The sequence below is a fragment of the Psittacula echo genome (genome assembly GCF_963264785.1).
Source record: "Psittacula echo genome assembly, chromosome: Z".
In the NCBI taxonomy this organism is placed as follows: domain Eukaryota; kingdom Metazoa; phylum Chordata; class Aves; order Psittaciformes; family Psittacidae; genus Psittacula; species Psittacula echo.
This window is the reverse complement of record NC_137742.1, coordinates 2,390,716-2,416,829: the sequence shown is the minus strand read 5'-3', so window position 1 is coordinate 2,416,829 and position 26,114 is coordinate 2,390,716. Positions and strand designations below refer to the sequence as shown.

The window sequence follows — 26,114 nt, the reverse complement described above, 5'->3', positions numbered from 1 at the left end:
GGCAGGGACGGGCGGTGCTAGGCGCGGGGCATGGGGCCGGCAGGCAGTGAGCGGCGCCTCCGGGCCGAGCGACCTTTACACCGCCGCGTCCGGCGGCCGGCGGGCAGGGAAGGGAGCGACGCGGAGGGGCGGCAGCACTGGAAGAAGAAGAAGAAGGAGGAGGAGGAGGAGGAGGAGGAGGAGGCGGTGGCAGCGGCAGCGCCGCTCCGCCTCCGCCGCGCCCCGCTCAGGTATGGGGCGGTACGGCCGCCCTCGGCCGCCTTCGGCTCCGTTCGGTCCGTCTAGGGTGAGTTCAGGCTCGGCTCGGTTGTGCTCAGGTCGGCAGGGCTCAGCGCTGTTTGTGCTCAGTCTAGCTGGGCTCGGCGTGGTTCGGTTCGGTTCGGTTCGGGCTCAGTTCAGCTGGGCTCAGCACTGTTCGGGCTCAGATCGGCACAGTTCGGCAGGGGGAACAGCGCTTTCCCTCATCGCCTATATCGGCTTTTATTACTTGTTTTTAAAATAAACCCCTTTTTACATACGTTTTCCCCTCCCCGGTCGTGGCCTCTTTCGCAGGGTCCGCAGGAGCCCACTCTGGTTCCGCTCCCTGCAGCAAGAGGGAGCCGCTGAAGCACCCACCCTGTTTGTTGTTGGGTTTGGTTTTAGGTTCTTTTCCCTTCTATTCTTCCTCTCCCATGGCAGAAGGGTAATTAAGGCCCAAGCAGGTGCCCCTTGGTGGTGTGAGGCTCTGCCGTCCCTCCCAAGTAGGGATCACCGTATATTGGGGTGCAAGGAATGGCTTTAACAGAGTGTCCTTAGCCAGGACACGTCTGTGCAGGGACAAGCAGCAAATGATCCCACTGGAAACACATGCAAGGAATGCTCCAGATATGGTTTTTTCTCTTGTCTCCTGCCTGAAGGTGTGTTTGGGTTCCCATTGTCAACACTGTGTGCTCCTGGGCACTGGTGTGTGTTGTTTTATCCTGCATCAAGATCAGGAATGTTTCTTTGGACAGAAACAGCCCAAAACTGTCCCCAGCCTCTTGGTCCATGGCCACACTGCCTCCCTCCATCCCACAGGGATCACCCTGTGCTCCAGTTCCTGTTTATAAGACACCTTCTGAGCCTGAGAAGGATGATGTGAATGCAAAGTATTCCTAATTAATCACTATTGCTATTCATTATCATCCAAGGTGTTTTGCATATTAACTAAGGAGGCAGAAAATGTGCTCAGCGGAAGCTTATTCTCTGCCACGGTTGTTTACTCCACACTAGGGATCCCTCCTGCCGTGGTTTCAGGCTGTGCTACTCACAGGGGCACCCACAGCCTCTCTTTAAAGCCATTGCTGGTAGCATCTCACTCTCTGCTGCTCATCCTTTGGGAGGGTGAAATTCCCCCCTTTGATATCTTTCCCCCTTGCCACTCCAGAGTCAGATGGGAGGACAGACAGCATCGCAGATATCTCTCATTTCCAGCTCTTAATCCACCTCCAAATAAATTGCAGGTGGCTCTGGGAAGGAACAAAGAAGGGGAGAAAAACTTGCACCCTATGTAGAAATTACCCTGGGTAACACATTTGACATCCTAATCTCTGCAAAGCCTCCAAAGCTTTGTCAGGCAAACAAAACTTGCTCCTCTCCTTCTATTAAATCAACTGTAAAAACGAAATACCAGTGCAATCAGGAGCAAAGGTGTCAGTGAAGCCTGACTAGCAGTGACAGCCCAGAGGCAAAGCACGGCTGTTCCCATGAAATACCAGCCGCTGCCATGCGTGATTTTCCATTAATCTAAAACTTAATTATAATTAGAAACTAAAAACCTAAAAATACATACAAAATCCTTGAAGTATGTCCAAAGTGCTGAGTTGCTGGAAATTGTCTCCTTTGGGAGGCAGGAGCTTCTTTCCATTTGGGAATCAGAACTTGTGTTGATGATAATATTTAACAAGTGCTGGCTCTTAAATAGCGATTTACAGTGCCACCTTTTGCATGCACGTTGAAGCACTTTGGGGGAAAAAAGAACCACATACTAGGAGTTTTTTCACATCTAAGCAGAGCCAATGGCTTCTTTGAAGCTACAGGATGGGTGTCAGATGTGTCTGCTCCCCCAGATGCTCACAGGTCCCAGCCTTGTCCCTCTGTTGCAATGCAATGTGTCCCATGGGCTGGGCTGCTGGAGAGGGGCTTTGGACAAGGGCCTGTAAAGACAGGACAAGAGGAATGGCTTAAACCTGCCGGAGGGGAGATTGAGATGAGCTCTTAGGCAGAAGCTCTTCCCTGTGAGGGTGCTGAGGCGCTGGCACAGGGTGCCCAGAGAAGCTGTGGCTGCCCCATCCCTGGCAGTGTTCAAGGCCAGGTTGGACGGAGCCTGGAGCAACCTGCTCTAGTGGAGGGTATCCCTGCCCATGGCAGTGGATTAGAACTGAATGGGCTTTAAGGTCCCTTCCAACCCAAACCATTCCATGATTTTATTATTGCTTGCTGGTTCTCTATGTTATAACCCTAACACAAATGTTGGTTGGAGAGAGGCAAAGGCACGACCATACTCTGAAGCATGCGTTACTTGATGCTGTGTTTGTCCTTTACTGTGAGGACATGAAAGGAACTGGAAGAAGATAGAAATCAGTAGGATTAAGGAAACTGCTCAGCCTCAACAGACAGTACCATTCTTAGTGCATCACTCATCTGACTGCTGGGGGAAGTGAGAGGATGCTTCCCTAGGAGTCTGCTCACCCACCCAGCCACTCATTGCCTGGTATGAGCCTTATCCATTCTTCTAGATCACCCTGAAGCCTTCAAAGCTTTCAGCAGCAAAGGGGTCATCCCCAGCAACGTGTTCATTGGCCACTAGTTTCCTTTCAGAGGAGCTGGGTTGCCCATTATCCCATGGGAATCCATCTCTGCTGAAGGCAAACCTGTTCCCATTTGAATTTTCATTTTTGTGCAGACTTCATGTTCATTGCAGAGGAATTTTGCCTCCAGGAACAGGAGCTCAGATACTTTATAAATACTTGATACCTCTTCAGAGATACTATTTTATTAAAAAAAGCCTTATTATGGTTTTGGATGGCTCAGACTCACTGAGCTCACCAATGTGATAGTTTTTGCCTCTCATATTGGGTGTACCCACCAACAGTGTCACAACCTTTAATAACACACTTTAATTAATCCTGGAATTCTGAATGTGCTATTATGATAATTTTTCAAAGATTGGTCAAAGTAGTAAAGAAAAAAATCTATGTTGTTGTGCTGGGCCACACCAGCAGACCAGGAAATTAATCTCTTAATCATTCTGCCAGTTTGACCCAGCAAGGAGGGCAGAGACCTATGATTACCTGAGCTCTCTGGACTGATGAGACTATTCGCATTATTTGGGGTGGCCTTTTCACCTGCAAAATAGGAGAAGCAGCTCTGTGTGGTTTTGGAGACTGCTGCTGAAAAGCTGGACCATGTAAGGGCTAGACATCCTGATTAACAACCCATGCTCCTGGTTCCCAACAGACATTTCCTTTCTCAGTGTCTGTAGGAGTCATAGAACCCCAAGGACCTCAAGGATCATCTGGTCCATCCTTTCTAGACTAGACTGACAGGACCTAGACTAGACGTCTCAGCACCCTGTCCAGCTGAATCTTAACAGTGTCCAATGCTGGGGAATCCACCACTTCCCTGGGGAGATTATCCCAGTGGCTGGTTGTTCTCATTGGGAAAGATTTTCCTCTTGTGTCCAGTCAGTCTCCCCAGGAACAACTTGTGCCCATCACCCCTCATCTTTTCCATGATACTTCCTGTAAAAAGCAAATCTCCGTCTTCTTTGTAGCCACCCTTTAAATACTAGAACAGACATCCCTGTTTGGATTCAAGGAAGAAGACATGAACAGGCACTGTTCTGCTCTGTTTAGTCACTTGTCTGGATGGTCACAGCTGGTGAACTCATTCCTTTTCCATCTGCTATCTCAGGAAGCTGCTCTCAGAGAAGTTCTGTCTGTAAGCAAGGATAAAACCCCACCACACACCTTCACCCCTCAGCAGGGCAAGGTCTTGGGGCCAGGTTCTTCCACCATTAACACCCATAATTAGCTGTGTTGCTCTGCTAAGATTACCGATACCATTTCAGATTAATACATCTCTTCCTGTCCTTTTGCAAACAGATGCACATCTTTCTCCACAGACAAACAGTGTTCATCAACTTGTTGATGCTTTAAACCATGAAACTGACATGACTGTGCAGGCAGTTTATTCTTGATTTGTTCCAAGACCTCCTAGGCTCCAATCCCAGCCATTTATCAGCTACCCCATGCATCCGTTCATGCTCCCACAAAACAAAACCCACAAGAGTCCTCATACTTGCCAACAGGGAGCCAAACACTGGGAAGGGAAGATAGGGAGAGGAAAAGGGTGGAAAGGCAGGGGCTGCAGGAAAGATGGTAGAAGCTGAAAAGCTGGAGAGAAACATCTGCAGGTAACTAGCAGCAAGGACTCAAATGGAAAAATGCAAGAAAGCAGCTAAAGCATTTCTGAGTGCCACACAGTCTACGAACAAGAAAGAATATGAGGCTGTAAATGGATTCTTCACTTCCTTCCTCTGAAAAGAACAGCGGGAAAACTAATGAAATACACAACAGGGAGCTGTTTGCTGGCAATGCCCTGGGAGAAGCTGAATTGCTCCCACCTCTCCTTTGGCATAAAGGGCAATTTTGTCCATTGACAGGGGGAGCTAAGTGTCCTGTGGGGAGCTGTCCCTCCTCCCCACTGTCAAAACCTTTCCAAGAGCTTCCTGTTGACATCTGACCATTTTTTGTGTTGCTCTGTCTTAAAATGTTGCTGGTGCTTTGCAATCCCATTCTGTGTGTTCAGACCATGGCACTGGCAGCAATCCAGAGGCAGTCCAAAGAGGCAGAGTGGCCATCAAAATTATAAGTAATAACCCTTTTTACAAGAAAATGATAATTTCAGTCCTGCACAATTAATTCTGTCCAAACAGATGTCTCACAGACTAGCTTTGGGACTCCAATATTTCACAGATCATTCAACGGCTATCAGAACACGTGCAAAGCAGTATCAGCTCTTTACTGCCCATCCCATAGTAAAATAGATTCATAGTTTTGTGTTTAACAAGGGAAATGAAGATTAATCACCAGGTAATTTTTGTCTAAATACAAAAAAAAGACTTTGAAAATATTCGGAGTTTGAAAGGCACTTTAATAAAAGTTTGCTAAAACTCTCATACAAGTTTTCTTTGTGCAGATTTTAAAGGATGCCTACGTACCATTTGTGCCACAATCCATTATTATATTGCAGAGAACATACAGTAGTCTCGTATTAAAAAGTCACACACTTTGGCCTGGATTAGTCATTTTGTAAAAATCCACGTGGAAAAAAATTACTTTTAAAATACTGCATTTCTTGTACTTTCCAGTTAAATATTTTGAGCATCAAAGTGGAGAAGGGTCTACTAACTCAAGTCAGTTATAAACATCTTTAGAAAATGTTTTTAAAGGCAACGGAGGGAGCTAAAATGCCATACTAAGTGATCTTCTTTAGAGTTAAGACATTAGTTTTCTTCTGAAAGGGTGGGTTTTTGCTATTTTCTCACGAGGTGTTGATAGAATGTCCTGTACCTTTTCTTGGTAAGCTCTCTCTGCTTCCAGGCTCAATTCATAATCTTGCCGCTTCTCTTCTTGCTCAACATCGTGGGCCTGTTGTCGATAAGCCATTTGAGCCCTGAGTTGCTCTTGGTATTCTTTTGCTTCTTTTACTTTTCTGTAAAGGATATATGAATAGCTAATTTGTGAAGTGTGGGTAAAAAAACCCAAAACAACATAATAATTTATTATTATTATTATAGCTATTAGCATTCAACCTTGGACTAAAGAACGCTTTTTAGGTGTTAAGAATAACTACCATTCTATTAACCAAATGCTACATGCTAACCTTAGGGTCTTCAGAGTATTAACTGCATTCTGTAATATTTTATAGGGCAGATTGCAAAATCAGTGCTCAACAGTGTTCAACAAAGAGAGCAAGAACAACTCTTTGTAACCAGCATGGCCCCTTGTCTGCCCCTCACAGTGGTGGTGGGAGAACAGAGAATCAATGTGTCAGGTCTCTGTTCTTTCCTAGCTTGAGGCTTGCTGCTGTACCAACCTTATACCCCATCTCCATGCCCTCATTCTGAAGATTACAAGTTACTGCCAAAGGGAAGGCAACGTGCAGGCTCCTGCTGCGCTGTTGTACTGATATTCTAGAAAATGGCTGTCAGAAGAAATCATTCTCCCTTTCCACCTCAAGACTCATAGATTACTTTCACTGCCCTCTGGAGAAGCAGTGGAAGTCTTACCTACCTGTTCAGGCACTTCGGGAGCACCAGTCAGGCTCACACAGTCACTTAAAATACCAACAGTCTAGTCCAGACTTGTGCACTAACACAACACAGTTGAACCACAAACTGTTACTGACACCTCTGGATAACACCTTTGCTAAGTGAAGCATATCCAAAATGAAGCCCAGCATGCTTCCTTCAGAAGGGTGAGGTTCCTGCTGTAGCCATGAGATTGTTACCAAGAACACCATCAGAGAACACAACAGATACTGTCTGTAGAAGAAGCTACTCAGTTACCTCCTGCGGACAAACGCGGAGACAGGGCGGGAGTGCAAAATGGAAATCGAGGAAATGGAAGAAGGCTCGGCGCCCTAGGCTTTGCAGACACCCAGAGGAACATTTCAGCTATTGCATGTAAGTATATTCTCAGCCTGAGGAGCTGCAATGGAAGGAGAACCCTGTGTAGCTGGGTTTCATGCAATAGTCTGTTATTTGGGTGGCTGCCTATATGATTGTTTTAAGGGATGCATGTGGGTGGCGTTTAGCAATAAGCCAGAACGCACTAGTTCTCCTAGGTAAGTAATGAACTAACCCTTCATTAACCCTCCTCCCCAAATTCTGCCACTCATAATAACAGCTCAGAGTATGAGGGGATGTTTTTAATAACCATGATTGATGCAAGTCACATGATGTTCCCAAAAGACCAAAATAAGGATATGTAGAGAAACACCATTATTTGTATGATGAGATTGGAATTAGTGATTTAATACCATCTGCAGTTTAACAGAGCTGCTGTTGAGCAGTTTGGAGGTAACAGGCTGCACAGTGGCAAAGCCTCTCTGAACAGAATAAAGCCCACCCAGTGCTCTTGAAATATATGAAAATAAGAATAAGCCTTTCCACAAGCTTAAAACACTGATCTGCAATGGAATGAACTCATGGCATAGAAAAAAAAAAATACCTTGCATATTTTTCTTCTTCTGTATGCTTGAGTTCGGTGATTGCTTCAGCTAGTAACTTCTTCTCCTGAGCGAGTTCTTCCTGCTTCTTTACATTTCTCTGCACTGCAAAAAAACCCAAACAACACCACCTTTTAAAGATAACAGCACTGCTAAGCTTGAAGGGACAGTGAGGCTGTCTTCAAGGCAAGTAGCCTAAATAGCAAGCCTGAGTTCTGTTGCTTCTGCAGAGGCACACAAAACAATGGCAAGTGTATTCTCAGCTTAGTTTTTCACCCACTCAGAATACAAAAGATTCCACATTAAGAATTTAATAATACTATAATTAATAATAATGACTGCTTGATCATGCAATCTTTACTTTCCTAGGCTTTGCTGTGGTGATAGCAATGAGAAATTAGTGCAGGGAATGTCTGTAGGATTGAAGTTTCAGAAGCACATTCAGACACAGTAGCACTGCTGTCCAGTCAACAATACACCGTGTGCATGCTGGGCCAGATGGTCTTCCCAAAACCAGCGTGCTGTATTCCCTCTGCCTTTGCCAAGACTCACATTCATGTCGTAGGTTTGGTGCACAGACTGTGAGCTGTTACTACTTACACTTCTCCTCAATCTGCAGTTTTCTTGTATTCAGGACATCATTCAGGAGCTGCTTTCTAGCCTCCTTTTCTAGTCGCAATTGTTCAGCCTTTTTGTCCCAAATCTTCACTATCTCCTCATCAATGATCTTATCCACTTCTTTTTGTCGCTGGTTGTCCTCCTCCAGCTGTTGAGCCAGGTGTGCCAGGTAAGTCTTCTGCTCCTTTAACAGCTCTTGCTGCAAACACAGAGACATTTGCAGAGCTGAGTAAATGACTTAAAAAAAACTTTCAAAACATGAAGAGAAGTGGAGTTTGCAGCCAGTGTAGAAACTGAGAGCTCCATTCCAAACCCTGCCATGGGAAAGAGCTGTGCAGAATCTTCTTCCTGGCCAGTCAGCAGTGCTTGGACAATAGCTTAAGAGCAGAACAAAACCAAGTGATCCCTTCCCCCACAGAAGCTCAGCTGCCTACAACACTGACATTTCACAAACTTCCTGTAGCTACTTCACCTTTACCTGCATTAGAAGTCTTGGGGTGAGGTAAGTATAATAATAAATATCCCCTCCTCTAATTTTGTGCCAAGGTCTAACAGTGAGTTTATACAACTTTCTCATATAAACTCACATGAGCTTCTAAATAACTTGAGCAGAGTAATGAATGCGGCTCTCTGCTCTGCCTTAAAGTTACCTTGAAAACTATATTCACCCTGAAGCTGGACAATCTACTTGTTTTAAATTTAGGAAGTGACAGTCACATCCATCAATTCACGGCATCTCCAAGATATTTAACATGAGGTTTTGCATCTATATATGCAGCTATCTATATCCATGCTATGTCTGCATTTTGGCTTATCCAGCTAAGACTTAAAATAATTTCTTAGCATTAATGAATTAGAAGTATTAGCAGTTGTAAATAATTAATAAATCAGGTCATGAAACAAAAAATATTTTTCTAACCTCCATTATACCCATGTAGTGCAAGGATGAAAAATCTAGGGTGATTTATACACCATGAAATTGGCAGAGGGACGAGAGTCCAGGATTTCTTAAGAGCTCCCTTCTTTCACCTAGCTCGGTACCCTTGCTGATTGCAAAGCATGCTTTAGATTACTCACTGTAGTTTTAACAGATAATGGGTTTCTTCAGAGAAGTAGAGCAGTGGCAGGAGGAGAGGCAACAGACTATGCAAGAAAAGAATCAGTTTGCTCAGAGAAAAGGGCTTGTGTCTGATCTCATTTATACTGTGTAGTATAAAGCAGTAAGGGCCACAAAATTAGTCTAGATGAGGTACTCCCCCACAACTTCACAACAAACACCTCTAGGCCTTACTTTTCTTCTTGCTTTCTCAATGTTCTCCTGGGGGTCCTGAAGAGCTTTTTCTAAGATCTTCATCTCTAAGGTAAGTTCAACTTGTTTTTCTTCATTAAGACGATTCTTCCTGTCCTGTGCTGCACTGAGCAACATATCCCTGCATTCCCTCTGTTTCTGTAGTTTCTCCATCTGAAGTTGTTCATTTTCTAGTTTAAGCAGTTGCTGCTCTTCTTCCTACAGTGGTAAAAATAGCCAGCTTGTAAAATCATTGCATAACTGCAAACTAAAGTGATGGCTAGAATTAGTTTAATTGGAACATCGGACAGCAAAGATAAATACTTAAAGCCTTTCTTGCTGACATTAGAGAATCAGTGTGATCCATTGCACCTGTTAAAGCATGAACATTTCAGCATATCATTTACTAGAATTTAGGATTTTTACATTTAATTATCACACGCACTTCAATATCAAAACACTGAAATGACTGATGTTCTCCAAGTATTTCAAAGGGTAGACAGAATCATCTCTTCAGAGAAATCAATATCATTGCAGCATTTATGATCTATGTTCAAGTCATCACATGCGGCCATAACCATTAACCAATAACAGAACCCTCCTGTTTCTGCATGTATTACCTGCGCCATGTCTGTGCTGGATGTTCAGAGCACAAAACTAGCAAATGTAAAGTTGTATAAAGTAAGTAATTGCATCTTTATATTTTGAGGGCAGTTACTAAATTTCTATGGTTTCAAACCATTCCATTTTATATGGGAAAGAAGAGAAAAAATGGACAGCAGAGCTGAGTTCAAAAAAAACAAAGAGTGAAAACCAGAAAACATATTCAAGATCAAAGTTCTATTCAAGAATATTTAGAATAAATAAAAAGATAAAAATTAATCCCAGAGTACCACCAATAAACTAACTTATCATAATTCCTGAACAGCCTGCATTTGGTTAAGCTTACAAGCACAACTGAGCTTAAACATAGTCATAAAACAGTATGTGACCATCATTAACTTATCTACAGGCCTCAGAAGCAATGTGTCAGCTGTCTTGAAGGTGCAGGTTTTTGTTAGCCTGTTTTTAAATTAAATATCCCTTTTGTAATGTGAACAATTCTTCTGAAATGCATTAGCAGGTTTGTCTAATCTTCCCCATACAGAAGTACAAGCTGCACTTCTTAAGGAACAGAACTTGTTATGCTGGACATAAAGCACCCACTGATTTTTCCAGTGCTTCAAACCCAGAGCTGACTTCGGTATCTGCCTGAATGGTCAAATTCAGAAGCTGGTCAAACATCTTTGAAATTCAGTATTTATCATTTGAGACACAGAATAAGTAAACAAAAAAACTTTGAACAGTAAACTAAAAAGAAAGTGGAAATAGTTAACAGTCTAGTGGGCAAGCTGCCACATGTCGTAGACTGAATTCTGACACCAGTGAAGCTGTGTGAGAGTGTTCAAGGATGGAATCCATGGTGCTTATTCTAGGAAGGTATAAATGCTGGGGTAACGCAACACTGCAATTGTAACAGAAATTGTTACCAACCATCCCTCTGTAAGCTAGGACCAAAGTCCTATGGCAGAAATTCATGTAGCACTTGTGAGACTAGGAGCCAACAAGGAGAGGTGCCATGCTTGAGCTCGTGCTTACCAACAGGGAAGGGCTGGTTGGAAATGTGACACTCCAGGGCAGCCTTGGTTGCAGTGACCACGAGATGGTCGAATTTGAGATCCTCGGGACAGTGAGAAGAGCATAGAATCATAGAATCATAGAATAGTTAGGGTTGGAAAGGACCTTGAGATCATCTAGTTCCAACCCCACTGCCATGGGCAGAGACACCTCACACTAAACCATGCCAGCCAAGGCCTCATCCAAACTGGCCTTGAACACCGCCAAGGATGGAGCATTTGCAACCTCCCTGGGCAACCCATTCCAGTGCCTCACCACCCTCTCAGTAAAGAATTTCTTCCTTAGATCCAATCTAAACTTCCCCTGTTTCAGTTTGAACCCGTTACCCCTTGTCCTGTCACTACAGTCCCTGATGAATAGTCCGTCCCCAGCATCCTTGTAGAGCATGCAGCAAGCTCACTGCCCTGGACTTCAAGAGAGCAGACTTTGGCCTCTTCAGGAGCCTGCTTTAGTAAGGTTCCATGGCATACAGCCCTAGAGGGCAGGGGGGCCCAAGACTCTTGGTTGTTATTCAAGGATCACCTGCTCCAAGCTTAGGAGTGTTGCATCCCAACTAGAAGGAAGTGCAGCAGGAGGGCCAGGAGACCTCCTTGGATGGATAAGGAGCTGCTCAGGAAAATTCAAAGGAAAAAAGAGGCTTATAGAACATGGAAGCAGGGACAGGTGGCCTGGGAAGAATACAGGGATGTTGTCTGGGAAGCTAGGGACCAGGTCAGGAAGGCTAAGGCCCAGTTAGAACTGAACTTGGCTAGAGATGTTAAGGATAACAGGAAGGGATTCTATAGTATGTAGCGAGTAAAAGACAGACTAGGGACAACATAGCCCCCCTTCAGAAGATATCGGGAGAACTGGCTACCCTGGATTTGGAGAAGGCTGAGGTTCTTAATGACTTCTTTGCTTCAGTCTTCACTGACAAAGGCTCTGACCGCACCACCCAAGTCTTGGAAGGCAGACGCAGGGACTGTGAGAATGAAGACCCTAGGCCCACTGTAAGAGAGGATCTGGTTCGAGACCATCTTAAAAACCTGAACGTACACAAGTCCACGGGACCTGATGAAATCCATCCACGGGTCCTGAAGGAGCTGGCGAATGAAGTTGCTAAGCCACTGGCCATCATATTTGAAAAATCATGGCAGGCAGGTGAAGCTCCCGACAACTGGAAGAAGGGAAATATAACCCCCATTTTCAAGAAGGGGAAAATGGATGACCCAGGGAATTACAGACCAGTCAGTCTCACCTCTGTGCCTGGCAAACTCTTGGAGCAGATTCTCCTGGAAGGCATGCTAAGGCACATGGAAAACAACAAGGTGCTTGGTGACAGCCAGCATGGCTTCACTAAGGGGAAATCCTGCCTGACCAATCTGGTGGCCTTCTATGATGGGGCTATGGAACTGATGGACAGGGGTAGAGCAGCTGATGTCATCTACCTGGACTTGTGCAAAGCGTTTGACACTGTCCCACACGACATCCTTGTCTCTAAATTGGAGAGACATCAATTTGATGGGTGGACCACTCGGTGGATAAAGAACTGGCTGGATGGCCACACGCAAAGAGTTGTGGTCAATGGCTCAATGTCCAGCTGGAGACCAGTAACGAGTGGTGTCCCTCAGGGATCGGTGTTGGGACTGGTCTTGTTCAACATCTTTGTCAGTGACATGGAGAGTGGGATTGAGTGTGCCCTCAGCAAGTTTGCCGATGACACCAAGCTGTGAGGTTTGGTTGATACGCTGGAGGGAAGGGATGCCATCCAGAGGGACCTCGACACACTTGTGAGGTGGGCTGATGCCAACCTTATGAAGTTTAACCATGCCAAGTGCAAGGTCCTACACCTGGGTCGGAGCAATTCCAGGCACGGCTACAGGTTGGGCAGAGAAGAGATTCAGAGCAGCCCAAGGAGAAAGACTTGGGGGTGTCGGTCGATGAAAAAATGAGCATGAGCCGGCTGCAGTGTGCGCTCACAGCCCAGAAAGCAACCGTATCCTGGGCTGCATCAAGAGCAGCGTGACCAGCAGGTTGAAGGAGGTGATCCTGCCCCTCTACTCTGCTCTCGTGAGATCTCACTTGGAGCACTGTGTGCAGTTCTGGTGTCCTCAACATAAAAAGGACATGGAACTGTTGGAACAAGTCCAGAGGAGGCCACAAGGATGATCAGGGGACTGGAGCACCTCCCGTATAAAGACAGGCTGAGAAAGTTGGGGCTTTTCAGCCTGGAGAAGAGAAGGCTGCATGGAGACTTCATAGCAGCCTTCCAGTATCTGAAGGGGGCCTACAAGGATGCTGGGGATGGACTCTTCATTAGGGACTGTAGTGACAGGACAAGGGGTAATGGGTTCAAACTTAAAACACGGGAAGTTTAGATTGGATCTAAGGAAGAAATTCTTTACTGAGAGGGTGGTGAGGCACTGGAATGGGTTGCCCAGGGAGGTTGTGAATGCTCCATCCTTGGCGGTGTTCAAGGCCAGGTTGGATGAGGCCTTGGCTGGCATGGTTTAGTGTGGGGTGCCCCTGCCCATGGCAGGGGGGTTGGAACTGGATGACCTTAAGGTCCTTTCCAACCCTAACTATTCTGTGATTCTATGATTCTATGACTACAGACAGAATAACGTGATTTCAATCACCTTCTCAGGAAATCATATTTCTTTAACAGAGAGAAAAGAAAGACCAGCAGGAAGATGGCTAATGTCAGTAGTGTAGCTGATACAAAATTGCTATCTCTGTTTTGTCATCCAGCCTGAGGTATTCTGATGCACAGGCGGTCTTTCATGGCACTGATGCACACGTGGTCTTTCATGGCAAATGTGCAAGTTTTAATTTACTAAATAATCTATTTCCAGCAGCAACCAGAAGAAACCATTATACGTTGAGACACCTTGGTGTGTCCTTCATCCAGACGAAACCCCTGATCATTAGAGGCTATCAACTCTGCACTGAGAAACTTGTAATGGGATCATCTGCCCTATCCCTCTTTTGATGATAAAGGATTATATAGAATCATAGAATAGTTAGGGTTGGAAAGGACCTTAAGATCATCTAGTTCCAACCCCCCTGCCATGGGCAGGGACACCCCACACTAAACCATGTCACCCAAGGCTCTGTCCAACCTGGCCTTGAACACCGCCAAGGATGGAGCATTCACACATCAGTGGAGGATGTATCTTGCCAACATCAGCTTCCAGTGCCTAACACAGAACCCTGAGTGACTATTCAATCGCTACATGTAAATAGCTGCAAAATGAAGACTGAGTCTGAACTAAACAGTTTCAACTCACAAAGTCAACAGGAATACTGTGAACCAGTGACCCCACTAAATCTAGCACAACTACAGCAAGCCTACAACGGGGGGAGATAAGGAGGAAAAAAAAAAGGGTAGTGGCCATTTTGGCCAAGGTAGTCAAATGCCTCCCATGATGTGATGCCCAACAGCAGCCAACATCATCAGGTGAGAGAGCTTGGACGCTGCTTGCTAATTTGTTTTTTAAAAAAAGGACGTAGATTCTGAAATTCAGTCAGCTGCAGCATAAGCAGTTGGGATTTTTTATATAAACGTGTCTCCTCATGTATGTATCAGGGTCTTGAGCGCATCAACAGGCTTTACAACCTCTCTGCAGGGTTTGTCTACCTGTGCTTGCAGCCAGCCCCAACGTGAGCCTTGGATCAGAGGGCTGGGAAAGACTGGTGTGAGAAAGGGCTAAGAGGAGTCGCTTCAAGCTGCAGTTAGGCTCTGTCTCTTGCCCTTGGTGCCTACAAGAGCTGTGCTGCAGGTATGCCTATGCCTGAGACTGATCCTGATCTAGACCTCCTGACTTGACTTGCCAAGCAGTCTGGACTTTGAGATGTCAGCAGTTACCATCAGCAGACTTCCTCTGCCCCGTTCCTTTGGGTTCTGTGGGACTCTTGACACAGTGTACTTGCCTGCCCTACTGTCACCTTCAGCTCCTGGCTTTGCTTCCCTTCCAGGAGCAGCACTCTTGGTGTTTCCTCCCAGTGCATTTGCTGTGATCACTGAACATATGTATCATGGTCTGAGATCTGGTGTTGGGTGCTACAGCTGGTACACAAGACTCTCCAGCTATCCCACAAGAAAGCGGAAATCAGAAAACTGCAAAGATGTGGGGCAAAAGGTTAAAAACATTTCCATTTCCCACAGAGGCTCTGAAAGCCTTTGCATGCCAAAATCCTTTACAATGCTAAGCTTCAAAAGATGTATTTCCCTCTGTAAACATGAATGTATTTGCCACAGCTCTGGAAAAGAGGCTTAGCATAATAGGGCAGTTTCAGATACTAATGGAATCAGTGAAGATACAAATAACGTACGGATTAATCTAAATGTCTAGTAAGCCTATCATTAGGAGAGCCTCAGAAACAACCCTGAATTGAGAATGATAACAGAAATTACCAGCAGTCGAGCCTCTTCCTCCTTCAGCCGCTTTGCCTCCTCTTTGTGAGCCCTGAGCACTGCTACCTGGGCATTGAGTGCATTCAGAGTTTCCCGATTCTGTTCTGCTACTTTCTGCATCTTCACCGCCTCTTGCTTTTCCTTTGCTAACATATCCTCTTTCAAAAGCTCTTCAAGCATCTGCTCTTCCTCCTTCTGCTGCTTTTCCAACTCCTTCTTCAGTGCTACCTGGGCCAGCTGGTCTTCGAACACTTCCTTCTGATGCTTCTTCATCCACAGTGTACGAAGCTCTTCAGATTGTTCTCTGAAAGGCAAAATAAAAGTTAAAAAAACCCAAAAGTCTCAAAGTAATAAGCAAGTCTGGAGGTGTGATGGATAGAAGTTCCCAGCTGATAATACGCAAAGGACCATGGCTCAGGATATCAAATTGTACACCTGATCTGACACTTGACTCCTTGTGAGACCTAAGGAATCACAGAGAGCCTGATGTGATGGAGATTTTGACATGAATAAGTTGAAGAGCAGGTCCTATATCTGCATTTGTAAAGTATATATATACACATATGCACAACAGAATCATAGAATCATAGAATAGTTAGGGTTGGAAACGACCTTAAGATCATCTAGTTCCAACCCCCCTGCCATGGGCAGGGACACCTCACACTATATTTTATACACAATGTGTATTTTATACAAACTATATATATCATTGGAACATGCAATGTGTGGGGTTTGTATATTTCTTTTGACATATAAAACACATGCACACTGCACTTGTTCAACATGTAGGTTGCTGTTTATTCAAATGAAGACTTAGAATATCTCTATTAGTCACTTGAAAGCTCATTAATATTCAGGAAATACTTTGAGCACGGAAATTTAGGTTCAACAGGAACCACTAGAAATTTATTAATTTTTTTAATGAAGTTTTGTGGGATAACTCAGAAAAGTTGCAATGAAAGTCGGGAGAAGCTAGAAAGTCAAACAACTAATGCACCTTTCAATTTTCACTTTCTTACTGCAACTGAGTTGCATATAAACAGGTATTTGTCCCCAGCTGAAGAACACTCCACTGTTTATAAATTCTGCCTTTATTTCTGCAAACAAAACACTATTGAGATCAACATATGCTATTGAACAACATCTAATTTGAACAATATGCAAGCATTTTAATTCTGTTCCATAACCAAGATATAAATTTTCACAAAATCAAAATGGGAAACAGCAAACAACGGTGAAGATCTACAAGTGTTCAGGATCTATAAGCTCTAAGGATGTGTGACAGACAGACGTGATTGCTGTGAAGTAAAAAGATATCTCAATTTCATGCTGAATGAAACCATCTTCTATAGGTTACTACAATCCTAATTAGGAATTCATAGCAGATATTGCAAGACACCATTGACTGAATCTCAAACCACTGCATGACAGCAGCAGTTACGTGTACAATGTGAAATACTATTACTTTGCACAGCATTTAGCTGACAGTCCTGCGTAGCAAAAATATTTAATAGTGTCCTGGTTTAGCAGTAGCAGTCATTTTTTCTACTGGTGCAGCACTGTGTTTTGACTTTTGGCCTGGGAATAATACTGATAAAGCCGATGTTTTCAGTTGTGGGTCAGAATGTTTACCCTGACCAAGGACTTTGTGAGTCTCATGCTCTGCCAGGGAGGAGGAGAAGCCAGGAGGAAGCAGGGACAGGACACCTGACCCAAACTAGCCAAAGAGGTATTCCATACCATAGCACGTCATGCCCAGGATGTAGAATGGAGAGTGCCCGGAAGGGCTGGATCATGGCAGGGTGGGGGTGAGGTACCGGTTGGTGAGCAGTTGTATTCTCTTGCTTGTTATTTCCTTTATCATTATTATTATTGGTGGTAGCAGTAGTGATTTGTGTTATACCTTAGTTATTAAACTGTTCTTATCTCAACCCGTGGGAGCTGCATTCTTTTGATTCTCCTCCCCGTCCCTCCAGAAGCGGAGGGAAGAAAGGTGGGGGGGGAAGTGGACTGCGTGGTTCTGATTTACGGCCTGGGCTTAAACCACGACAAATAGTCATCAAGGAACTATCTCACAGAACTCAGTCTCCACACTGGGATAGTTACAGTTGATTTGAGTAACTACAGCAACAACACAGAATCTGAATCCCATTGACTAAGGTGTAATTTTTTTTATACTTAAAAACAAAATTAAGTTTGCTAGCACTAAAAGTAGGTATTTGGTGGTTTGCTTTTTCATGTTATGTGGCCCTGCTAAGGACCTGTCTTTGCAAAGTCTTTACTTTTCTAAATGATTCCGAAGTCCAGTATAGCTGCTGTCTCCATCTAAACCCACAACTATATTCCCTGATGTGGGGTTTAGGTACAGAGTTAGTAAGAGCATTATTCCCTCTGGGGCCATGGGTTCACACCTCCATGGAGGCCTCAGAAACAATTCAAATTTGGCCTCTCCCTAAGGTCAACTGCTATATCCACTGGCAATAAGGCAGTGTACGGCAATAACGTAGTATGTTTGTTGATGTGCTTGAAGGATGGGGACATCTCTTGGAGTGCGTCAAAGAACATAATCCATGAACTGTAATTTCATGCAGAAGCAGAGGTCTCACTACATATTCTTCCTGTCAGCATTCACTGTTTGCTGCCTCACATTTCAGCTGTAAGTTTCTGGGGCCAAGGGTATCCCTCTCTTCATCCTTCATATGTAAAGCAACTAATGCCATGGAGCCTGTGGTGGAAGGTCCTAGGCACTATACACAAACAATAAAAGGGACAGCAGTGCCATGAAAACAAAATTCTCATTTTGCTTGATATCCAGAAGGTATTTCTAACCTCTTAACTAGGAGGACACAACAGCAATCTGTCAAGTTCCTTTCATTAACACCAAGTCGCTGTAAGATAAAGCCTGCCACACTTAGTACTTCCGTCCCTCAACCCTAGGATATTCCACATCCTCTAACCAAATGCTGGTTCTTTCCTTAGTCAGGCTTGTGTCATCTAAAGGAGAAACTGTTCCTGGAGAGAGTAACCATCCTTAGCATAGCTGCAGAAGAGAAGGGTGAAGAAATGCAGTAACAAAAGAGCAGATGCCAGTGCAGGCTAGTGAAAAGGAATGGTTTGCCTCTTGTACAAGACAGGAACCTTCTGACTACTGGCTGTCCCAACAATGAAAGCAGAGAGCAGCACAGAGATGTGCAGGCTGTAAGCAATGGCGCACTCCAAGAGGTGTCCCCATCCTTCAAGCAGGTCAACAAACATACTACGTTAGTGCCAGTTTTCTTACGTTTTAGCACTGGGGTCTATCTTCCAACTCCTAGGCAGGAGCTAGTGGTGACTAAAGAATACAATACTAATTAGTATTCATGAAAAATGTGTTTCTTAAATATTGTGAGGGAAACATGCCACTATTAAGATTTGAAATCCTACACCATTAGAAATAACTGTTATTACCTTAACACAATGGGTTCAAAGTTCTCTCAGCAGTGAAGGAATAAAGAATTACTTATTCTTTTTCATGATTATAAACTAATCCGAATTTTAATTGAATTCTCAGAAGGGAAGAGAAGTTAAATAAAAGTTCAGCAAGGTTAGAATTTTAATATAAAATAACCCTATAATTGCTTGATTTCATCAAAATAATTCCTTCAAAGCAGCTTTTACAGCAACCTATAAACATCTGCTCCCCCAGATGGCTGGTTTTCTTCCTCACTTTGCTATCCTAAGCTTCTTAACATTAAAATGTATGTAGCTACTTCCCAAAGACAGAAACTGCATTTATTCCCCACCACTTGCAGTTATTTATTCATTTTATGGCTGCAATACAAAGTCTCTGTGATAACAGCATCTCTGTATGGATGTTTGATGTTATCACAATAAAAAGGATGTGTTTTATGCAAATTTTAAGACACTGCAATTTTCTTTAAAGATACCAATGATGAACATGCCCTTTGGCTAAAACTGGCTGAGTATCTCTTCATACAAGTTGTAGCCCTTCATGAAAATGAATTCCAGTGTGACTGTAGTAGCCCAAGGACTGTGCCCTCTATGACCTCACGACAAAGGACTCTTCCTGGCTAACATCACCACTGAGAAGCAGTTAGATCTATTACCCTCGGGCTACAGCTTCAAACCCAGCCCACACAGCTGATAAAAGAGCATCCTTTTAGTATTCTGAAATAATGTATTGGAGTGCTGTACACTTCGGGTGCTCCCATACCTAAGGCTGAGAATCTATACTGCAAAAGAGTGGAGTGACTTTCTTAAAGTTAAAAGAAATACGGAAGTCTGTATTAGGTTTCAGAAAGACATTCCAAATAGTTGTAAATTCACAGGCAAAGAGAAACAGAAAATCATGTGTATATCCACCTGCTGTTGAAACCATCTCCCTGTGCTCCTCTGGCTGTGCCCTAGAGCAAAGGTTTCCAAAGCAGGGTGCATAAGACAATCCACTAGGGTATGGGAAGAAAATACATTTTGTAACATTAATAAGTAACATTGAAATTAAAATAGTGTTTATTTCTTCTTTACCTTGCCCTCTTTAAATTTCTATTTTTGCATATGTTTTATAATGTATATTTTACTATAATACTATAAGTACATAATTTATAAATAAGTAAATATTTTATGCATTTATATTTATAGCAGCCTTCCAGTACCTAAAGTGGGCCTACAAGAAAGCTGGAGAGGGACTTTTGACAACGGCCTGTAGAGGCAGGACAAGGGGGAATGGCCTTAAACTGACAGAGGGGAGACTGAGAGAGCAGACTGGGAAAGGTAGAAGAATGATGGGAACGATCCCATAAGACTGAGTCAATCATGTATCAGCAGGGTTGTATTGGGAGAAAAGTGGACCTGACACATCAAGACAGGTAACCGCAGTATGAAAGTCTGAGCATGTTATAAGCAGATGATGAGATTCACTGATGGGATTCAGTTTGCAATTACAATACCTAAAATCAGGAATCTACATATCAGCTAAATTCCCATTCTAATCAATGGGAATCTACCCAATCACTGCAGTTAATATCAGCCAGGGTGCAGTTCAACTGACAGACCAGTATACGGCTAATTCAGTATAACATTAGGTTCTTTTAACTGTCCTGATCTCAATGAAAATTCACTGAGCAGAACAGGAATTCATATTCACAGTGAATATAAAAATAGCGACACTTAGACACCTACCTTTAGGTGTCTAAATCAGAAGCTGGATCATGCCTCCTCGGCATGTAAGACAAGCTACAGGTACAAAATAAAAGGCAGCCCAGCAGCATCTCCTCAAAACAATTTTAAAAGTGAATTTCAGCTACTGCATGATGGATATGAACTAGAAATAGTCAGTTGTGAGGGCCATACTTTAAAGCCAGCATGTGAATTTAGATGTGCACACACTGTCTTAACACCTGCCTCAGTCAATAAACGTCACACTTAAGAAACAGACATTTACCTGTGAAATTAGTTAATTAGAGCTCAGGCACAAGTAAAAGCAAGTGTTGATTTTTACCCCTGCACACTGAGAAGCAGGTGTTCTGGATTTCCATGGTGGGAGAGTAGCAAGAGACACTTCAAATGATTACAATTAAAATACATTAATATTATTTTCATCCTTCCTCAGAAAATCAGATTTCCAAGAACTGAACAAGTCAGATTTCATGCCAGGGCCTCAGAGCCTGATATACACCTGTAAATCTTGATGACTTTGGAAGATGTTGACAAGCTCAGCATCCAGGAACTTCAGGTTGCATTTAAACTTTACCTTTAGCTGGAACTCTTGAATATGCAGTAAAAAAACCCACTGTCTTATTGGACAATCTTCACTTTTCAAGGATCTTCAATGTAGCTTAGGAAGCATCATTTAGGGCAAATTAACCTTCCATAAATGCTTTTCACTCCAGTAGTATAAAGCTGAAATAGAACTATTATGCCAGAATAAGGAATGACAAAACCAGCTGACTTGGCAGGTGACAGTGCAGGGATGCTCACACAGGACTCAGAGTTTCACAGTACACTTCGAGAATGTTTTCCTAGTATCTCAACACTTAAGGAATGGGGATAGTGAAGATCTCTGTACCTGTTGCCTTTATCTATACTACTTAAATTTTTTTCTCACATATTTTACTGAGCATTACGGCATTGCAAATTTGGTCCCTGGACCACAGAAAGCCAAAAACAGGCTATACTCTGCTCCACTGCATGCAACATAGCTGAGGCCTTACAACTTCTGGCAAAGCTCATACACTTTTATCCAAACCACTTTAATTTTTTTTTGGCTTATAATTTCACTCACATTCATGTTTTCTTACTCAGTTCATTATTGTCACCTTGTTAAATGGCTTCTTTATATTTACTTCAGGCAAGTTCTCTTTTATAGGATATTTTTATGGTGATACCTGAATTGCTGCTCTCGTTTTTCAGCCACCAGTTGTTGTCTTTCTTCTTCTCTCTTCTCTTTCAGTAATTTTGTTCGTTCCTTCACCTTTGCTTGTTTCTCCTGTGCCACTTCTTCAAGTGCCTCCATTTCAGCACAGTACCTACTTTCCTCTGCTTCCAGAAGCTCACAAAGCCTGTAATAAAAATGTTTAAAGAAAAGCTAAAACAATCCTTCTGTTGAGTAAGTTTGAGTTTGTTATGAGCACAAAATAGGTACTAGGCTCCTTTCAACATTTCTTGCAAATGCCAAAGAAGGGAACATCAAATTTTAACTCAGGGATCATTTCTGTTGTGCCCATGGAGGGAATCTTACAGCACAGTATAAGCTATTCTGTCCTGGCACAAGTTAAGTTCCTGATCTTACAAACCCATTTCCGATGCTACTTTACAACTTCAGTCCCCCATTAAACAAATACTACATTTGTCACCAGATGAAATTAATTTCTTCTTGTACTAGTGTTATCCTTCAGCATAATCCCTCCCTGGTATTTATGACCCTTCTCGACACATCTGTAACTGTATCTTCCCTTAAACTACCTTCTATTATTTAAGCATCACTCCATAAACCACTTCATTCTGAAAGAACTTTGATGAAAAAAATGTATCAAATCAGCAATTTTTAAACATGCTGCCATTTACCTCTCTATTTGTCCTAGCAGAAAGAAAGGTAGAGGAATTCAGGAATCCAGAAATTCACTAATTTCAGCCTGAATGCCCCAGTGTTTTCCAGGAAATCACTCTAACATTTATGCAATGGTGTGCCCGTGCTACTAAATGAGCAATAGTGCTCTAGGACCTAAACTGCCACTGCCAGTGGGAGTTATAGTAGCAAAGCCAAAGACTAACCATGTTTGGAAACTGAATTACAAAGTCCTAATCATACACCAAGCTGAGTCTCCATGCAAAGACAACATGGGGATATTAAGTAGCTAAATAAGAACAAACCCCATGCAGTTCAACAACACCTGGGGAGGAATAACCCAATGAATTGGTACACACTGCAGGCTGACCAGCTGAGGAGTGGCTCTGCCGCAATGGGGTCCTGGCAAACAAGCTGAGAATAAGCCAGCAATGCACCCTTGCGGCAGGGAAAGCCAGCAGCATCTTTGTCTGCATGAGGAAAAGCACTGCCAGCAGGTCAAGGGAGGCGAACCTTCCTTTCAGGACTGATCACACCTCACCCAGATTGCTGGATTCAGTTCTGGGCTCCCCAGGACAAGAAAAATACTGACTTAGTGGAGCGAGCCCAGTGAAGGGCCACTAAGATAATTAAGAGACTGCAGCATCTCTCCTGAGAGGAGAAACTTCAGCCTGGAGAAGGTTCAGGGGAACTTACCGATGTATATAAACACCTGAAGGAAAGGAATGTGGAAAAGGGTCTTCTCAGTAGTGCACAGTAATAGCATAAGAGGCAACGGGCATAACCTAAAACATGCGAAATTCCATCTGAACAGAAGAAAACTCGGGTTTGTTTCAGTTTGATTTTTAGCTGTGAGGGTGGTCACATACTGATACAGGTTGCCCACAGAGATGGTGAAGTCTCCATGTGTAGAGATAAGCAAAACCCAAATTGATACAGTACTGGGGAACCTGCTGTACATGACTGCCTAAGCAGGGGGTCAGACTAGATTATCTCAGGAGGCTCCTTCCAACCTGTGCAAGTGGTGTACAATTGCTACAAAGACACATCAGAGCAGGATACCTAACCAGTGACCTCCACAGCTCCAAAGTCACTTAACGTGAAAAAGTAACTGAGAAATAGAATCATATGACTTTTTTTCCCCAAAGACCAACACAGCTCAGTTCTGTTCTTTACAAGACTATAAAGATGTCTCACCTTTATTATTCCTGGCTGACTTTTGAAATTCTTTCATTTTTGAAACTGCCTGTAATGAAAATTACTTGTATGACCTAAACATTGACTTGATGAAGCTACAATCCAGCAATTAAAGCTTCTGACAATAAAGTATTCTTTGATCTCTTTAAAAATCAAGCAATTAAAGTGAATAAAGTACAACTATATACTGAATATACTACTATGAAATACTACTTTTTATTTGCATTTGGCAGACTAGGTTCTAAATGCCACCTAAACTGTACCACTTAATGTGTTTGAAGTGATCTCTAGTGATTGGTTCACTCATCAATAATAGTAATGGCAGCCCAATAACTACTATATGCTGTACACTACTGCTTGGCCAACAAATAAGCACAACTCATGATTTCTGTTAAAACAAACATAATGCTCCAATACACAGTCTAATGTACAATGCTGAGCTCTAGAATGTTTTCCCCTGTCATCATTTCTCTAAGTTAAGTTGAAAATAGTAGGGCAGATATCGGTATTAGCTACTTGTTTGCTACCTCATTCTCCTCTCGTCAATCCCAGCCAGATACTCCTGCATTGCCACATCAACCTTTCTCTGCACAGCACTATTCAGCCATTTTTGTTCTTTGTGTTGCTGCCACCGGTAGACCTTGCAGTACTGGTCAAACAGCTTTATTAATTTAGTATTTTCAAGGAGTTCCTTTTCTTTCTGTCTTTGGGCCAAGACAAAATTTTCATTTCTTTGTTCTTTAGAAGGCTTGGCTCTCTGTAAAAGAAAACATACGACAGTAGTGAAAATATAATCAGTTATTCTACTTTTTGTTTTGCCTTTGTTTTTCAGCTGAATTAATCATCGAGATGGTGTGCGCTTGAGCCCAGAACCAACCCCCCCCCCGCCGTGTGCTGGGCTGCACCCCCAGAGTGTGAGCAGCAGCTCAGGGAGGGGATCCTGCCCCTCTGCTGTGCTCTGGGGAGACCCCCCCTGCAGTCCTGATCCAGCTCTGGGGCAGCAGCACAAGAGGGACGTGGAGCTGTTGGAACGAGGCCAGAGGAGGCCATGGAGATGCTGCGAGGGCTGGAGCAGCTCTGCTCTGGAGCCAGGCTGAGAGAGCTGGGCTGGGGCAGCCTGGAGAAGAGAAGGCTCCTGAAGGGGAGACCTGAGAGCAGCTCCAGTGCCTGAAGGGGCTGCAGGAAACCTGGAGAGGGGCTTGGGACAAGGGCCTGTAGGGACAGGCCAAGGGGAATGGCTTTAACCTGCCCGAGGGGAGACTGAGATGAGCTCTTAGGCAGAAGCTCTTCCCTGTGAGGGTGCTGAGGCGCTGGCCCAGGGTGCCCAGAGAAGCTGTGGCTGCCCCATCCCTGGCAGTGTTCAAGACCAGGTTGGACACAGGGGCTTGGAGCAAGCTGCTCCAGTGGAAGGTGTCCCTGCCCATGGCAGGGATTGGAACTGGATGAGCTTTAAGGTCCCTTCCAACCCAAACCAGTCTGGGATTCTATGATACATAATACCAAATTATGAGAATTTGGGGTTACAAGGGTAAACCCCGAGAGGACTGCCTTGAATAGCACAACACCTGTACAAGAGCATGAAATGGCTTCAGGTGCCCCCACTTCTTTGTCTCCCACACTACAGCTTCATTCTTGCCCTACACATGCAAGGGGATGTTCATAGTTTGCTTTACATACACCAAACAAGCGTCCTTACCACAGGTCACCTCCAGTCATCTACCTCCAGCCACATCTCCCCAGCGCCCTCTCACACACAGCCGCACCCCACGGCGAACACACGGGACCTTTTGTACCCGCGAAGGAGAGACTTCGCCCCACACGGGTGCAGGAGGGAAGGCTCCTTCAGGGACCCCCAAATCCTGCAGCCCTCACGACACCCCGCTCCCAGCTCCCCTCACAGGACCCGGCACCGGGTTGAGGCCCCCAGTCCCCGATGGAGGGGAGCAGGCTATCCCCGCCACGGCTCGGTCCCTCACCACCGCTACGGAGTGCGGGCCGGGCCCGGTCACCTCTCGGCACCGCCGTTGCGCCGCCATGGCCGCCCGGCCGCCTCATCCGTTACTATAGCGATGCGCGGCGGCGGATGTGGCGTCATGACGCAGCCTGCATGGAGGGGTGAGGGAGGTGGTGGGATGTAATGGCGGCGTGAGGTGAGTCGCGACCCGGCGGGGCAGCCGTGTGGTGCCGCAGGTCTGCAACCTCTGACACGGTCCCTCACAAGGTCCTTTTCTCTAAGATGTAGAGATATGGGTTTAATGAGTGGGCTGATCGAGGGTTGGACAGTCACAGAATCATAGAATACTTAGGGTTCGAAAGGACCTTAAGATCATCCAGTTCCAACGCCCCTGCCATGGGCTGAGACACCTCACACTAAACCATGGCACCCAAGGCTTTGTCCAGCCTGGCCTTGAACACCACCAGGGATGGAGCATTCAGAACCTCCCTGGGCAACCCATTCCAGTGCCTCACCACCCTCTCAGTAAAGAATTCCTTCCTTATATCCAGTCTAAACTTCCCCTGTTTAAGTTTGAACCCATTACCTCTTGTCCTGCCACTACAATTCCTGATGAATAGTCCCTCCCCAGCATCCTTGTAGGCCCCCTTCAGATACTGGAAGGCTG

The 26,114-nt window shown here is 44.3% G+C and overlaps 1 protein-coding gene across 1 annotated transcript; it reads right to left on the bottom strand.

Moving 5' to 3' along the window:
* Nucleotides 1–5,380: 5,380 nt before the first annotated feature.
* On the bottom strand, nucleotides 5,381–25,538 carry CFAP53 (cilia and flagella associated protein 53). Its single transcript, XM_080637485.1, has 8 exons — nucleotides 25,470–25,538; nucleotides 24,021–24,250; nucleotides 21,617–21,790; nucleotides 15,234–15,537; nucleotides 9,164–9,379; nucleotides 7,855–8,071; nucleotides 7,257–7,359; nucleotides 5,381–5,736 (listed from the first exon to the last, which is right to left on the bottom strand). The coding sequence occupies exons 1-8, from the start codon at nucleotides 25,527–25,529 to the stop codon at nucleotides 5,520–5,522; spliced, it is 1,521 nt and encodes a 506-aa protein (XP_080493611.1). The 5' UTR covers nucleotides 25,530–25,538; the 3' UTR covers nucleotides 5,381–5,519.
* Nucleotides 25,539–26,114: the final 576 nt, after the last annotated feature.